General features: G+C 37.0%; 1 protein-coding gene across 1 annotated transcript in view; it reads left to right on the top strand.

Annotated features, from left to right (window-relative positions):
- GRM3 (glutamate metabotropic receptor 3) overlaps nucleotides 1-18607 on the top strand; it is a 262402-nt gene that overhangs the window by 156279 nt on the left and 87516 nt on the right. The window contains exon 3 of the mRNA XM_075208691.1: nucleotides 9300-10149. Within this exon, the coding sequence (XP_075064792.1) occupies nucleotides 9300-10149 (850 nt within the window). The remainder of the gene's footprint in view (nucleotides 1-9299; nucleotides 10150-18607) is intronic.

The raw sequence follows: 18607 nt of genomic DNA, 5'->3' as shown, positions 1-18607 counted from the left end.
TTACAGTAAAGAGGGCAAGAGGAAAGGTGAGAGAGGGCAATGTTTCTTGTAGGAAATGGTACACCCACAGATGGAGACCAATGATAATCTGGGACAAACTGTGCTAGCACACAGTGTATCAATAATATTTTTCCAAGGCATTTCTAGGGAATTTTTTTTTCACATTTTTTTGATTTGTGATGAAAGAGGAACTGGGAACCAAAGACCAAGCTTCCACTGCCTATGTGATTGAAATACAGTACACAAGCAAAGGCCTAAAAACAGGAAGTGTCTTTTATAGCCCCTAACAGGAAATGAGATCCAAGATGGAATCTTGCAGAGACAATCCCAACCATGCTCAAAATCATATAATTTTACTTATTTTTCACAATTACTAATTAAATCCAGATCCAAAACCAAAACCTTTCACGTTTTTGGGGCAAAACCTGTAACAAAAATAAAACACAAAGACGTTTTAGATCCAAAACCACATTCAAAACTAAAACACGGGGATCAGCACACATCTCGAATAGATAGTCTAGCTCTATTTATGTATAATAGTATTATTTTTATTATTATTATTATTATTAGCCTTTATTTAAAGGGCGACACGAAAATAAGACAATGGATCATTCAGGGTAACAGTACCGAACATTAAACAAAAAGTACCAGTGCGTATATGTATCAAGCTGTGAATTTTTCAACGATATTAAATCACGGCAAATCGCGAGAGATAACCATCAATTTGATTCCTAAAGTCGCTATATGTATTAAGTAGCGATATTTTGTCTGAACTTCAAAATTGCTGTTTATCTCTCGGCCATGTTTAGCTGAAAATCGCCATTTGCAAACAAATAATCATTTGTAATTAGTTGAATGTCATACTTTGAAAAATCTCACAATTTTGGCCTCTCTAAAATATGAATGCTAAAAAAAAGAAATGTGTGTGGTCCCCCCATTCAAGCACTAATAACCCTACTGCTGCCTGCCTACTGCTGGTTGCTTGGGGTCCCCCTGATTTTCATGCAACCAGCACTAGGCATACCAGCCCGGGTTGGTTGGCACTATAGCAGGGGAACACGCGGCAGGGGTCCCCCCACCATAATGACAAACCAACCCCAGGCTGTTCACCGCTGGGCTGGATTCCCTAGGGAGTAGGGTCCACAAAAAAAAGTGTGGCTCCCCATCTAGGAATAACCAGCCCAGTGCTGAAAACACTAGGACTCTTCCTACACCACTGTGTGGTGGGTGTAGGGTAATAACGGCCATAATATGAGAAAAAAACAAACAGATGCCATTTTTGTTTGTGGAACTACAAGTCTCAGCCAGGTTGGGCTGCCCTAAACAGTCTGGGCATGTTGCTGCTTGTAGAACTACAAGTACCAGCATATCCATTGCAGCCAGGTCATGCTGGCGCTTGGAGAACCACAAGTGCTAACATGTCCTGACACCCATGCCTTGCTGCAACTTGTAGTTCCACAAGCAAAAATTTTAAATAAGCGACCACACCCTCGTAAAAAAAACAACATTTTAATAAAAATAATAAAACCCCAATAAAAACACAAAACACCCTCTTTAGTACCACATCTATTTATTAAAAATAAATAAAATCCCATATACTCACCAATCTGATGTCTTCTTCTTTTGTCAGCAGTGTTTAAACCAAAATGGCTTGAAACCAATGTCCACAAATATTTGTAATTATAAAAGTCCATGCTTGTTAAAATTCTTCTGTTTTTGGGGTCACATAGACACCCATATTTGTAATTCCAATAGGCTTGAAGTCTTCTTTCTTCTGGACAGAAGGACCCCCCCATTTGTAAATCCATCTTGATTGAAGTCTTCTTTCTTCAGGTCAGGAGGACCCCCCATTTGTAATTCCAGCCAGAACATGCTTTATGTCGATTACTTTGCTTATATCTAATAAAAGCAACCGTTGTGAATTAAATAAACAGAGCCACAAGCTCTATTTATACAAGCCATCGCCACTTTAAATTTTAGCTGCAAAGTCGCAGATTTCCGGCGAGTTGAAAAAAACGGACTTTCATACATTTACCCCAAGGTCTCATTTAGAGGTGGACACACAAAAATAAGAATAGTGTACTTACATGTACTTACATGTACTTACTTACATATGCTGAGTCATGTGTCCAACTCGAAAATGGTAGTATTTACATTCGAAAGGCATATTGTGTCATGCAGACAAGAGTTATTAATGCAATAGTCACATTTTCAATATAAAATGTAATACAAACACCTTCACATCTGCTGTTTACCCCTTTAAAATGTCAATTCATTAATAGGACAAGTCAGCCATGTCTTGATATAACATAGCCACTATGCTAATGATTTAAGTACTATCAGCTGGGGGGGGTCAATACACAATCACCTTCGTTGATACTCGTCTCTCACCATAGCAGAAGAGATTTGATGTAGAGTTTCTAAAGAACAGACAAAGAGCAACTAAACCAGAAGGTAGAGGTTTAAGTGAAATGTATTATCTAAAGGAGAAAACCCTTTTGGTTATGATCAAAAATAAGGATATGTGGCAGTTCTACAACAACCCCAACAAGTTAATTCTATATCACCTCTGCCAGGCCATGTCCAAGTTGTTGTATTAGTGGATTGGTACACATAATTAAGATTTAAGAATTCATTATGGCACACAGACTAAAGCTATTGCACGTTTGAGCATGGTCATCTCTTTGAGATTAAATACCTGCACTGATAATTTTATTTATGCAGGGCAATTAATAAAAACATGGAGTTAGTGTCCCTTTAAAGTTTAAATGTCATGTACCTTGCTATACAAAATAATCTACATTTTTTCTAGTAGCATATATGGTTATTGATAAAACTACCTTTGTTTCTTAGTCATTCTCTACTCGGCAGCAGCAGTTACTGAACATATACTAAATGTAAAGAGGAATGTCAAGAAATCACTGCTGTTTTACTACATGGTAGCTGAGAATAGTTTTCCATGAGAAGGAAAAGAGTGACACTTTCATGATTAATGCTAAAAATGACTGTCATCGCTTTATTCCCAGACTGTCATGTTAAAACATGGATATCATGATATATAAGAAACTACATAGTTATGTAAAAGAAAGCATGCACATAAGTGGTTGAAAGTCATTCTACAACAAACATCAAAGTTCCAAGGCCTAAAAGTTAAGACACAGTATGGTACAGTCCAACCAATATTATACTGAATTTGTCAAACGGTATAAAAGTCCCAATCAGCACCTATGCTATAATCCTTTTCTGGGATTGGGGTAAGAAGTCTGAGTTTTCACCAGGCTACCAATTGCTCCCTCTAATTTAACGGAAACAAGTCCCACACAAAACACACAAATACCGTAGCAAACATTTAGGTGTGTTAACATGTTTATCTGCATCTAATAGTTTCATGCAGTACAACCTTTTTTTTTAACTAGTTACAAGGGACTTAGGTAAAAAGTCTTTTATCATAAGATTTTCCCCGCATTATCATATAGTTAATTTTGAATTAATAAAATAATTAATGGGCAGCACGGTGACTAAGTGGTTAGCACTTCTGCCTCACAGCGCTGGGCTCATGAGTTCAATTCCCGACCTGTGTTTGCATGGGTTTCCTCCGGGTGCTCTGGTTTCCTCCCATACTCCAAAATATACTGGTAGGTTAATTGGCTGCTATCAAAAAATTTGACCCTAGTCTCTCCCTATGTCTGTGTGTGCGTGTGTTAGGGAATTTAGACTGTAAGCTCCAATGGGGCAGGGACTGATGTGAATGAGTTCTCTGTACAGCGCTACGGAATCAGTGGTGCTATATAAATAAATGGTGATGATGATGATGAATAATTATCGATTTATAACAGTAAAAAATTATATATATATATATATATATATATATATATATATATATATATTATTCTTTTTAATTTGGTTAATTTTACACATATGAAAATAGAGAAATATCAAAATCAAAATGACAGTTGTTGTCCTTAACACTACATATCTGTGTGTATCTAGCAAAATAAAAACATGAAGTATTAGGTCATATTTTAATTTAAACAAAAAATAAAGATCAGATTTACATATAATCTCCTATAATAAACAAGCACAATATATATGTCTTTAGAATTCTGAATAGGCAGTTGCTGGTGTCAGATTATATATACTAAATGTAGCTTCAGTCATTTTTTCCATGAAACATTCCTACCAAAAATACATTTTTCAAACAACCTCATAGAAAAAAAAGTCTCAAAGTTAGATGTCACAGAAGGGCAAAACTAAAATATGTTTCTAATTTAGGGTGATCCCTGTGGAATATAGACCTACAGCTTGAAAAATGACACTTAAAGAAAATCTTTCAGGGAATGCAATGCTTGATGAACTATGTGTTCCCTTAGTACAGAGTACAATTTTCACTTCAATTAACTTAAGTTCACGTAATTGACATGTTGAGACACAGGCAGCTAACAATTCCTTGGCCACCAGATACAAATAAACAGCAGTTATGCTCATGACATTGAGAGCTGTTTTTCAGCATTAATAATGGCATTGTCCATGAAACCAATATCAAGTAATTAGAAAATAAAAATGTCCACTAAATAACTTATCAAAGTCTTTTGTTAGTCTATCTATCTGATATTTAGATAGATTATATATATATATATATATATATATATATATATATATATATATATATATATATACATATATTATGACAAGGAGGCTTATCTGCCACACCTCTCCTATAGAGGGATAGGTAAGAACCCAAGGAGTCTGCAGAAACATGCTGCAGACAGGCTAAATTCTCTCTGGGTTGCACAAACACACAGGTGCACCTCGTAATTGATTTGCTATTTTCTGTGAATTGTTTTGTAGAGCTTGAGTGGAGAATAAACACTGTCTGTTCTTGTGACTAGGACAACCAATGTCAGCTAGTAGGCCGGTGAGTAGGTAGCTGAACTGTGTCTAGCTTAAGTGAGGGACGCCTGGTGCATCATGACACATCTGCTGTGCTAATTTCAACGTAAACAAAAAAACAATTATTTCAAGAAATAAGTTATTTGTGTTTGTCATCTACTGGGTCTCAGTATCACAGTGGTGTCATCGTGAATCACTGGCCAAAGATCTTGCCTTGATGGACAAGCTTGAGGAAAAGGGAGGGAATAGGTGTCATGCTCTGTCACAAAACCTGAACCAGAGTACTGTTCTGAAAAATAAAGCTCCACTAGCTAAATTTATGGAGAAAGACAAAGGCAAGCTTCGCAAGTTCCAACATAGAACCAGTTCCTGCCATCATTTCTTAGTGAGACCTCAGGTTAAGGGGCCACGCCTCCCAACGAGGACTTGGAGACCAAATTGGAGATGCTGCCTTAGCAAAAGTCTATAAAAATGTCATTGTGATAAATGGGGTAGAGAAAGCCAACAGGTCTGCAGAATGTATTGCCTATTATATCTCAAATTCTAGTGCAGTGGTGGAAGAGGTGATAAGGAAGTTTTTCCTGACATTTCCAGTATGTCAGAGAACATGTCCAAAGCAGGACTGGACTACCAGACCCCGATAGTTATCATTCCTGTGATGCAGACCCCATTTGAGCACATTGATATGGAAGTGGTAGATCTTGGGTGGAGGCAAAAACACTGTCTTCTCTTGTGGGTATGGAGACTGATGCCAGCTAGACAGCTGAACTAGTTAGAGCGATGGTTGTCTTGTGTCACCCTGAAAAATCTTTGCTGTGCTAATTGTGACATGGTCGAAGTGGGGGTGTATATGGTGGTATGCCATACTGCCACTTCCCCTACTACCTTCATAAAACTATCAAACTTCAAAACTCCATTAATTTACAGTACCATTGTATCACTTTATGTTCCATACCACCATATCTGAATATCCATACCGCCACATTGACATATATATATATATATATATATATATATATATATATATATATATATATATATACACATAGTGCACCAGCTGCTTTGCACCTTGATTTGTGCAAAAAAAAGTTCCTTCTATATTCTCTATGACTTTTATTTTCAGAATACCTCATTTAATAGTTCATTATTCCAAATATACTAATATTCTTTTGAAATCATCCCTAAAAATTTTATACACCAGGTTCCTAATGACCCACCTCAACATCTGTGTAACAACTTTCCACCACAATGACACCGGGTTAATGGATGGCAAAAATTAAACTAATTTTCATCATTTAGAAGCAGCTAGCTAGTGTTGGCGGCCATCATTATTATCATCAGTATGAATTTGCCACCTGCCTTCTAACAGATGCAAAAGATACAGCTCCTGACAGGGGTATATGCATCTTCATATTGGTCTGCCTCAGCCGCATTTCAAGTGCACAACTCTGTATGCACCCATAACCGTGCACTCTTTGTGGGCATTAGCAGTGCAAATTATTGTAATTTACAATATGCAAATAGGTGTACATCCAACTTTGCATCAGGCCCTGTAATATATTTGATATTTAATATAAAATATAATATCTGAAATGAGGTTCTTAGTGCACATGTTGATCAAATTTTGAATGCCCATCTTCCGCAGCAAGGTGCAAAATTTCATACAACTAGAGTTTAGTTGGTTTGGAGGACAAAAAGATTAGCAATTGTAAAGCGCTACGGAATTTGCTATCGCTATATAAATAAATGTTGATTATGATGATGATGATTACCTCTTAAGGGGTTAACAGCTTATTTTTCAGAAACATGGCATAGGCAGGTTAAAGAAAAAAGAGGAAGAAGGAGATGAGCAGTGTCACATCCAGGTCATAGACGGATATAAAGTTAGAAGGTGCACTCTCATCCCATTATTTCCAGTAGTTGGTAACCCTACCTAGCTTACCCAATCTGTTCACAAAGGCATAATACCAAAAATAGAATTAACTAATTTTTGTACAAATTCACCACCTAAACCTCTTGAATCCTAGTTTTTCACAGCCTGTGTAAGGAGAGGGGTCTGATTGGTTGCTGTGCAGACTATACAGTTATTGTTTGGTGGGGCAGGACTCAGGGATAGGGTCTGGCAGTGGTCCCAAAAGGGTTTCTCATCCGACTATATGGTTTATTACACACCAGACAGAAGGTAAGGAGCCCAGTTTGATTGGGCATGGCATACGTGACCCTTGGTTTAGGTTAGGGGCATGGCTCAGTTTCCCATAGCCTTTTTGTTGGAAGTTGGTTGGTCAGTATACCCCTTCTCTTAAGATTATGAAGAAATAACTAAAGGCTGTGGCCATATTCTTTTCATTGCTTGGTGTGATATCAATTATTTTGAGTACCATTTAAATGCATATTGGGGACAGAGTAGCTATTCTGTCTACAAATTTATATCACACAGAATTTATAGTCTATGAACAAAGTTAGGACAACAACAGTGCATTAATTCTGCTGTGTGGTGTGCATAAGGTAGGATTGGTAACACCTAAGACCAAATTCTGCCAGCAAAAGAATAACTTTTGCAAAACAGCATCTTTAGTTGTGAAATTTAATTTGCACAACATTTGACCACAATTTTGCTCATCTCCACTTATAGCTAAAACAATAATATTATTTTTTTAAGCTTGTAGCCCTGAAAATCTATCTATGTTCTATTTAATTTCTCAGGGCAAGATCAGTCTATACAAAATGCTTTTGCTATTGATTAAATTCTTTAATGTTTGCTGCGGTCTAGCAGATATTTTTGTAATCAAGTTATTTATGCACATTGGGGGACTTCATATGTTGTCTCGAGTTCAGAAAACATTAAAATAACAATGAATATGTTAATAGATATCTGCATTCATCCAGGAACTCAAGTAACAAAAATGGTCAATTAGAATGCCCAGAAATGCCCAGAGGTGTTGCTGCTAGTTTAATATCCTACCCTTTTATTTGCTTTATAATAAAGAAATGACATGTATTGTCAAAGAAGATGTGTATTATATGGAGGCACAGGTAAATTATGCTTTTGTTGTTTAAGAGAATGAAAAGAACTTTATGAATTGTGCAAGGATCTTTTTGGCAGAATATAGTTGGATACGTTTTTTAGATACATATCAGGCCTGCTGATAAATTAAACAGTTCACCCCAATCAAATTGTCATGTGCAGCACTGTCTTGGGAGTTAATGCAGATATGTCCGCAATCCTGCATATTTTGTCACCATAAATAGCATTAATCACAATAAACCTCCATCCTCTAAGGGCAATACACAAAGCAATAGGGCATATACAATTAGCACAGATGTGACATAAATATTTTATCCATTAGCTAGGGCTAATGGTGTGCTTTCTACAACTATATTTTTGTTGTTTCACCTATAGTTGATTTGTCGTGGCCTACATGAAACCACTTTCAGAATTTTTTCCACAGCCATTTAAGCTTAAAAACACACACACAAAAAAGCTGTGTATGAATGTACAAACTGTCTCTAGATATGAAGTGGTTAATTTGGTAGTCAGTTCATAAGCATTAAAAACCAATGGCTGCATCGGGGTCCATGAAGATAATGGGACCGACTGCACCTGGAACTACCAAGCTGTGGGCCTTGGTTCTCATCTCCCTGCTTCCTTGCACTGGGGCCCACAGCTCGCTAGTTCCACCTCTGAATGGATGTTATGTTTTATGACATTAAAAAAAGGCTTTGTTATTTTTACAACAATATCATTTTTAACTAAGGTTTTATATATTTGGAATCACTTTCTTCAATTTCACAGTGATTCTACAAGATCAGCTAGGTCTCACTTCATGGTGTCTCTTGTTCCATTTTCTCATAAAGCTGGGCTCAGGCTTCCGATGTAAATGCAATGCTATCTGCTAAATACTTACTTCTTGCTGCAAATTAAAAGTTTCAGGTCACTGAGACAGAGAAAGAGATAAAGCACTAAAAACAGATGTAGCTCCAACAATAAAACAAGCATACACTAACATTTCAAATATCTCCAAAAGGTTATGTTTTAAAGATTTCTTTAATCTATTGAGCTTATCTATTTGGCTGGATTAGTTATTACCAGAGAGGAATTTTCAAAATCAGTTGTGTTACGATTTGAGGAGCTGAGTTATGAAAACCTTGTGCATTGTCTTTCTGATATAACCTTGAGAAGAATTAGGGGTAGATTTACTAAAGCTTTTATAAATCAAAAGTGGAGTGATTCCCATAGCAACCAATTCTGGCTATCATCTATGTAGTACATGCTAGAAAATGATAGCTAGAATCTCATTGGTTGCTATGGGAAACATCTCCAATCTGCCTTTTTAGAAGCTTTAGTAAATCCACCCCTTAGTGGGAAAGTTGTATTTTATCCTAATGTTTTGTCAATTTTGTATCCACAGGTAGCTAATTTGCTGAGACTCTTCCATATCCCCCAAATAAGCTATGCTTCCACCAGTGCCAAACTTAGTGACAAGTCCCGTTATGACTACTTTGCAAGGACAGTGCCACCAGACTTCTATCAGGCAAAAGCAATGGCTGAAATCTTACGTTTCTTTAATTGGACATATGTGTCTACAGTTGCCTCTGAAGGAGATTATGGGGAGACAGGAATTGAAGCCTTTGAACAAGAAGCAAGGATGAGAAACATTTGCATTGCCACTTCCGAAAAAGTTGGAAGATCGAATATTAAAAAGTCTTATGACAATGCAATAAGAGAACTATTACAAAAGCCAAATGCAAAAGTTGTGGTTCTTTTCATGCGGAGTGATGATACCAGAGAACTTTTGGCTGCTGCCAACAGATTTAATGCTTCTTTTACTTGGATTGCCAGTGATGGGTGGGGTGCTCAAGAGAGTATTGTCAAAGGCAACGAACACATAGCGTATGGGGCAATTACTTTAGAACTTGCTTCACATCCTGTTAAAGAATTTGATAAATATTTTAAAAGCCTTAATCCCAACAACAATCATCGCAATCCTTGGTTTAAGGATTTCTGGCAACAAAAGTTTCAATGTAGCCTGCACAACAAAACAGAAAAAACATGTGACAAGCGCCTCAATATCAACAGTTCTAATTATGAGCAAGAATCCAAAATAATGTTTGTGGTAAATGCTGTCTATGCAATGGCCCATGCCCTGCATCAAATGCAACGGACTCTGTGCTCAAATACCACCCAACTGTGTGATGCCATGAAAACAGTAGACGGTAAGACGCTCTACAAGGATTATCTGCTGAAAGTCAATTTTACAGGTAAGTCTTTAAGGGAAAAACTGTTATATTCAACATACTCAAATGAAATAAGTAATTTTAATGAACGTACTTTATCTGTTTTAAATTGCCAATATGCCATCTGTTTGATGAATCTAGATTATGAATAGAGAAAGCAAAATATCTATAATCTAGGATTAGGATAGGAAACATGAGCCCAATGATGACAGTGTCTTACACTACATAATTATAAGCTTGAATGTTAACTTGAATTCCCTACAATATCTTCTGAATGTTAATTGCACCATAAAATAATAAGAAAACATACATTAAAACATACTCTTCTAACAGAGGCAATGAAAAAGAAAAAAACAAGAGATAAACCTAATGTTACGACAAGCCTTCTACTATCTAATCAAATGACATTGATTATGTTATAACCTGAAACTTTCAAATGCTATAGGTTTAATGATGATCTTCAGATCATTTTAATTTATGTTTTTTTTAAATGACTTTGTTTTCCTAATATCCTGCTTTGTTTTTCATCCATGCAGTTATATCATTAGGCAGTCGTATCCAAGGGTAACAAAAGTAAACTACTCTACTTGATTATATAAACATGTTGCTTGAAAGACACTAAGATAAAGTAATGTATTTATAAACATTTGCTGGAGGGTATGCACAAGCCAATAAATTAAAATCATCTCAGAATGAAAGTTATTAGTACAGATTAAGCATGGACAAGAGTGTGTCATGAAGTCTTAAATGTGGACAGCTAGTAACCTTGAAACTGTAGTTAATTAGTTTTACATGTGACAATTGTAATATTCGTATAATCGCTACCAATAACTATTGTCCTATGTCATTAATGTGGTTGCAAAGCACAAAGACATTTAATAACAAATGATAGCAGGATAACTACAAACCATTATGATGCACGAGAAGGTATAGCATTTTACAGGAAAGTTCATCCGAAAACATTACGCAAGCGCCCCCTGGGCCCAGGTCCGATTCAGTTTTGTAGTCTGTAGTCATGAAAGAGATGTAATACTGGCCCAGGGACTCGCTTATATACAGTTTGAGTTAACACAAAAAACAGTGATGTTGTCACAATGTGCACAAAGATAAACTTAGGTCTTTCTTCATTGATCCAGGGGTCAAGTCAGTCCAGTAAAATGTAGATCATTGGTCAATTCAAAGGATTCCTCTCCAAAGGTGGCAGCTTTCTCCAACAACTGAGCACATGTCTTGCCTAAGGGAACCAACCTAATGCAGTTTAAACCAACCTATATACATGTGATGTCTACAGTATTATAGAGTTTCAATCTTACTTTTTTCATAACTAGCAATCTCTAAGTGTGATCGCTGCTCTGCTATCACCGTATTTCTACTGGTGAAATGAGGAATGATATAAGACCAAACATCATACATTTCTTAGGACTTGACGCATGAACAGGGGCGAGCTAGGGCAGGGGGACATCTGCCCCCCGGGCCGCTCGGCCTGACACCAGTTTGGGCCGCCTTCCCCACCGGTGGATATATGCGGTGCTGCCTGCATACACTGAGTATTACCCAGCGCACAGACGGCCGCATCACATGACACTTGATGACACGGCCGCATCGAGTGACATGTGATGCAGCCGCCTGTGCGCTGGGTAATACTCAGTGTATGCGGAAGGCACCACATGTATCCACGAGCGGGAGGGAGCGGGGGGGGGGGAGCAGCACCACAGCGCTCTCTCTCCCAGCCGGGTGGATGGTAGCCCAATCATCCGCGGCCATGGGGGTGTGAGGAGGGGGATCTGTGTGTGGGGGGGGGGTGCCCAGCCGCATGACACATGGGTAGTATTCTGTGTATACTATCCATGTACAGGGCAAAACATTAGCCATCATAAAAGTGCTACAGGGCTCCTCCCATAGCCTACAGGAGCCCTGGGGCAGCCCCAATCAATCAAATAAATGGGAACCTCAATCACGCTAGGAGGCTGCTATGAAGTAGGTAAAAAGGAATAAATATATAAATAAATATTTATAAATAAATGTGTGTGTGTATATATATATATATATATATATATATATTATATACTGGTGGCTTGCCAACCATTACAATCATTTTTATTCAGGTAAGTGTATGTTTAGTTTTTTTAATATTATATTTTTAATCTTTATTGATAAAAAAAATAGCATTTTTTTTTGTGTATGTGGGCGAATAGATACACATACAAATAGTGTAGTGCTATTTGTATGATGATCTATTAATAGTGCTTGATAAATAGGTTTCCCCAACAGGGGTTATCGCCAGCGATAACCCCATTAGTATTTTACGCAGCAAAACCAAGCCATTTTGCTGGCAGAAACATCAGCTTTTTAAAGCAAAATGGCTTCTTGCACTTTAATAAATAAGCTCCTGGGTTCAGTACTGTAATAGAACATTACTATATAATCTATTGCTAAACCCCCCTCCCACCTTCACTGACAAGCAGGCAAAAGCATGTAAACATGCTAAACCCTTTGTACAGCACCGCGCGACAGCTGTATAGACTATCACTGGTGAAATGGAGCAGCAGCTCCTCCCAGGTATAGCCAGACAGTGGAAATAGTCACTGCCGTCCTGCGGCTGAACGGCGAGTCCCAATAATACTGGGCGTTCAGCCAATTATATTTAAAAATATAAGATATATATTCATTATTTAAATATACTATATTTTTTACTTTAATTGTATTTTACAGTTACTGGGTAATATATAAACTGAAAGTTAGCTAGATGGCATAGGATTGTTTTATCAGTTGGAGCAGCATTGTATTATTAATGTGCATTATCAATGCTGTTTTGATGTGCGGTATCATTGCTAGTTTTAATGTGCAGTATTAATGCTAGTTTTAATGTGCAGTATTAATGTACGTGTCAATGTGCGGTATCAATGGTATTTTGAAAAACAATTTGACTAAACTAAAAAAGTCTATATTATTGGCGTATTGTCGGGGTTTTTTTTGGTTTTTTTTTAGTAGTACTGAATTCAAACATTTCCCCCCCCCCCTAAAAATTCTGTGTTTGCCTATATATATACATGTATATATAGATAATGTATGTGGGCCGTTACTTATAGGTCATGGGTCAGTGCTATGTGCGTGCCCCCCGGGCTAAAATTTGCCAGCCCTCCCCTGCCCATAAATACCTGTAATGTAAATTTATCTTTGCATGAATAGCCTTTAAGTTTTACTAATAAACTGTTGTGAGTTGGAAATTTATTAAATGTGTACAATTTACAAATGTAAGTGTAAATGTGAGTGTGTGTTGTTTTCCCATGCGATTGCTGCATTAACCCTGTTATGACGTAGCGAACTAATCAATATCGCACGGAAAACTATTGCAATTGATATTTGTTAATTTAGAACGACTTTAACCAATTATTTGACTTCCATACAATGCTAACAAATGTGACCTTAATATATGTAAAGGACACCAAAGTATTCAGGACATTATAGCTCTTTAAACTATATACTTCGGGTGGGGGAATGAATGGAGGCTCAGCTAAAAACAAAACACCTGGACTCTGGTTCTCCAGAAATCTCAACCCTAGTCCGAGGTGTTCACAGAAGAGACATATTCTTAAGAATTTTTCTACTGAAGAGCAAGGATGTTAACATCAAAGTCAGTTTACCCCTTCCCAACCTTCTAACATATATAAACTGCGGCTCAGAGTTTAATGAAGTCCGAACTGCTGTTTATAAATGGCATTTGAATTTTAATGATGGTTTGGGGATACCTCACCTACCACTGCAGCGATCAGGCTGCCAGTAATAGCCTCCAGAATCAGTGCTGTGCCCAGATCACGTTTTGTTTGGGTCAAAGGTATCCAATCGCTGTTTACATAGCATTCAATATTAATTTTGTGTACACAATGCAAGAACCTGTATATCCTCTTTGGTGTTCCCATGGAAACACAGAAAGGTAAAAGTAGTATTCCTACAACCTGTGAGGTGCCATTTTAGTCAGGAATGATCCAATCGCACTCTACCCTGTAGCTATGTATTAATAGGTCACTGATAAAAGTAATCTATAGCTAGCTGGTCTGTAAGCTAACATTAGATCACTACTGCGAGAGATCTATTGCTGCAGAGATGCAGGGGACACATGACTAAGGGGCCCCTTGCCATGACAAAGCCCCCACAAAATCTAAATGTAACAAATAAACAGTCCCCAATTGCTTGATGTGCAGATGCAGTATGTCTTTAAAAGAAAAAAAAGTGTTTTCAAAACTGAAATGTATACCATTGTCTATGGGCACTATGTCTCAGTTGTAACTGAGGCATAGTGCCAGTACACATCACCAGTACACATATTTGTTTACAGTGTACTTGGAATCACTAACTGGTTATATTATGGGGTGCCCCTAATTACCTAATAGTAGTTGAGATGAATCATGGCAAAAAGTTATTTTTTCTTTGTTTTTGACCTTTTTTTCTGTATAAAGGCTATTAATTAAAAACTAGATTCCAGTATAGTGCAAAAAGAAATCCCTACCTGAAAAAAATATCAAATTCACTTGGATTGACTAAAAATAAATAAAAAAAAAAGCAAAAACATAAAAATGTGTCACCGTCATTATAATCATTGTTTATTTGTAAGGCACCAAAAATTTGGCAGTGCCGGACAGTCAGCAGACAAATCACACAGGATACAGGTATCATAGTTTGCTAAGTGCAAGACCTACAAGGCACAGCACACTGCATCTAGGTATGCACAATTACTCCTACTTTTACTAGTCAGCACATACATATTTTCCCATCCACATTGAGCATGATTATGGTCTATTTACAGTCATAGCCAAAAGTTTTGAGAATGACACAAATATTATTTTTCACCAAGCTGCTGCTTCAGTTTTTATGATGGCAATTTGCATATACTCCAGAATGTACATTTCCACTGTATTTCAGCCGTGCCACAAAAAGACCAGCTGACATCAGGTCAGTGATTCTCTCGTTAACACAGGTGAGAGTATTGGTGAGGACAAGGCTGGATATCACTCTGTCATGCTGACTGAGTTAGAATAACAGACTGTGAGTTTTAAAAGGAGGTTGGGTGCTTGATATCATTGTTCTTCATCTGTTAACCATGGTTATCTGCAAGGAAACACGTGCAGTCATCATTGCTTTGCACAAAAAGGGCTTCACAGGCAAAGATATCGCTACAAGTAAGATTGCACCTAAATCAACTATTTATCGGATCATCAAGAACTTCAAGGAGAGAGGTTCAATAGTTGTGAAGAAGACTTCAGGGTACTCAAGAACATCCAGCCAGTGCCAGGACCATCGACTAAAGATGATTCAGCTGCGGGATCGGGGCACCACCAGTGCAGAGCTTGCTCAGAAATAGCAGCAGGCAGGTGTGAGTGCATCTGCAAGCACAGTGAGGTGAAAACATTTGGAGGATGGCCTGGTGTCAAGAAGGTCAGCAAAGAAGCCACTTCTCTTCAGGAAAGACATCAGGGACATACTGATATTCTGCAAAAGGTACAGGGATTGGACTGCTGAGGACTGGGATAAAGTAATTTCCTCTGATGAATCCCCTTTCAGATTTCTGGGGGGTATGTGGAAAAACGCTTGTCCGGAGCAGGAAAGGTGAGCGCTACCATCAGTACTGTGTCATGCCAATAGTAAGCCATCCTGAGACCTTTCATGTGTGTTCGAGACATAATAATCGATTTTACCTCTTTAAATGCATGTTTTTCCCTAAAAACTAAGCAGTGAATGGCCATCTGAGATTGTAACTATTTTTTTTCTCTGTTTTTATAATTATAATTAATTTGAGGCACTCACTATACATTCTAAAAGCTATTCTAAAAAAATTACATAATACAGAAGAACCAAAGTTAAGAAGTGATAATCCCAATGTACTTGGCAAAGGTGCTGAACCTTACAATGTCCTGATTATCTACTAGTATTGGATAAATCATATTGGCTAAATTACAGTAAAATTATATAAGCCTTCACTGAATAATAACTTACAAATATACATGTTTTTATATAAATGTTTTTAGTCATAATTGCGGGTTATGAAGCTCATTGTTTCTTTGACCACTGGACATATAAGATTAATAGCAAAATAATCATACTGATAACAGTGTTGCATAATATTTCTCAAGTAAAATAAAAATAATGTTTTTCATGGATAGACCTGGTGCAATATGTATACATGGTGTGATAAGATATCAGTAGATAATTGTGGGAGTTAGGTGTTATAACATTTTAATGTCTCGTCATAGGAATGTAAAAAAATGTGTTACTTTGTCAAACTGTTAAATATTTAAGACACGACCTTTGTCTCTGTAAATTGCATGATAGTATGATTTTTGAATATAGCAAATAATTAGATATTTGTAATTGTGTGTTTAAAATTTAAGCTCAGTATTTAAAGTAGTTGTCCACTTTAAGATGACACTTCTCTCATCCATGTCATCACACTATGTTATTTAAGTGGGGTTATGTCTGAAAGCATTTTTTTTCCTGTTGTTAGGTGATAATATATACTGTGTCAAAGGAATTTTGTATGAAGCCAATATATTAGCATGAAATATATATATTTTTTTATCATCTTATATGATGTGGTATTTTTACTGCAGTTATATTTGTGATATGAGCAGCAGCAGAAGAGTTAATTCTAAGAAGAGATGTTTCTAATTAACTGCTGTTGAAAAAAAGACATTCTTCACTTCTTAAAACCCCCATTGTAGATTTGGGACCGCAGTGGCTATGGAACGCTTAAATACTATCTTAACCATTTGTAATATGGCATTTGAATTGTAATACAACCTGCTTTTTTCACTGCTCCTAAAAGTAACTGTTTTGTCACTGGCAGAAGTTCCTTTGCTGCAGAAATTCCATTATTGCTTTTTCAATTGTCATGCTAGCCGTTGAGAATGTTTGAATTTTTAAGGCGTAGTGTAAACAAAACACTCATTGGGAAAGGATTAAAATTGTGGGTTGGCTTCTGTTAGAATAAAGTTCATTCATCTACCTGATTTGAAAGGACAGTCTCGCTAGTTGGCAAATATGTCCAGCTTGCAGGAAATTGGGAGGTATATCATCACCTCTTTTCCATATGAGAGATCACATGTGTGTTTAAGGGGATGGAAGGTGTGCTGAGAAGGGCCTATCACTTTAGAAGCACTAGACGTGCATCTGGGTAATGTTTTCATGGCCATTGTGTTGTGCCCATGCCCCTAACCGACACGGCCACACTCCACTGTTTGGAAGAAGGATTTCCGGCACATGTTAAATGCAACTTTCTAAAATGTCTCTAGCAACAAATGATGTCAGTTACAATGGCCAAAGTGAGATTGAAGGCTTTAAAGCGGCAATGGCTGGACCCGATGTCTTGATTTCATTTTACATGAGGCGGGTCCGCCCATTGCCACATTTAAACCGTCAATCTAACTTTGGCCAATGTAATTGACGTCATTCCTTGTTGGGGATATTTTAGAAAGTCGCATTTGATATGTGCTGGCAATTGAGCGTGTGGGGAAAGTTCTTTGTCTGCTATATGGTAAGTCCTTATTTCCTCCTTGTTGTCTTATAGTAATCACAATTTTTACATCGGGCTAACTGTTGTCGTCATTATTGCAGGGTCAATAGTGACTGTGACCGATTTTCTCAATATCTATTCTTAACATAAATAATATGAAAAAGACAAAACAAAGAAAAGAATTGGATTAGATGGAATACAGCCACTTAAAGGTTAATTATTTTCAAACATTACTTATGGTAGTAAATGTAGAGAAACTGGAAAAAATGCACATAAACACTCCTATCAAAAATATGAACAATGAACATCCATCTTTAAAAAGTAACAGTCTAAGAGTATTTTACCTGTATCCAGGGTTGTATCCTTACCTGAAAAATAAGTCAGTGGAAAAGCCAGCATCTTAAGAACTTATTGAATCACCAAGTAATTATGAAACATGGATTTACTTATACAAACCTCTCATCATCCTACCTTACAAACATTAAATAGGAAAATAAATGGTCACATCAAACAGCTTAGTTTTGCTCAGTTCTTTCAAAACTTGTATGTTGGCGCATTTAACAATCCAACACAGCATAGTAATAAAACTGATTGAAGAGAAAAGAAATGGGTAAAAAGGAATCAACAGCTGGAGAAAGAAAATCATTAAAATTCACACTCCAGTCATGCATAACTAATGTAGAACTAATACTACATAATACATTTGGAGTCGACACAAATTTTAATTATTTTTTTTAACTAAAGCACAATTATACTGCTAGCAGTAGATTTTCTGCTACTCTTTTAAAACAAACACCTGTCCTAATGTTCTCTCAAAATGGCCACTAACAGATAAGGTGATCATTATTAAAAGGCATTAGACATTATGAACTAGAAAAAGGAGACACACAGGAAATTGTCATGTACATACAGAGTCCTATTCAGCCTTCTGGAAGTGCCTCTGTGCAGACACATTGCACAGCCATTCTCAGGATT

This window comes from Mixophyes fleayi, chromosome 4 (assembly GCF_038048845.1).
Source record: "Mixophyes fleayi isolate aMixFle1 chromosome 4, aMixFle1.hap1, whole genome shotgun sequence".
Taxonomy (NCBI): Eukaryota; Metazoa; Chordata; class Amphibia; order Anura; family Limnodynastidae; genus Mixophyes; species Mixophyes fleayi.
Note: the sequence above shows the minus strand (reverse complement) of the source record. Positions and strands in the feature narration are given on the sequence as shown.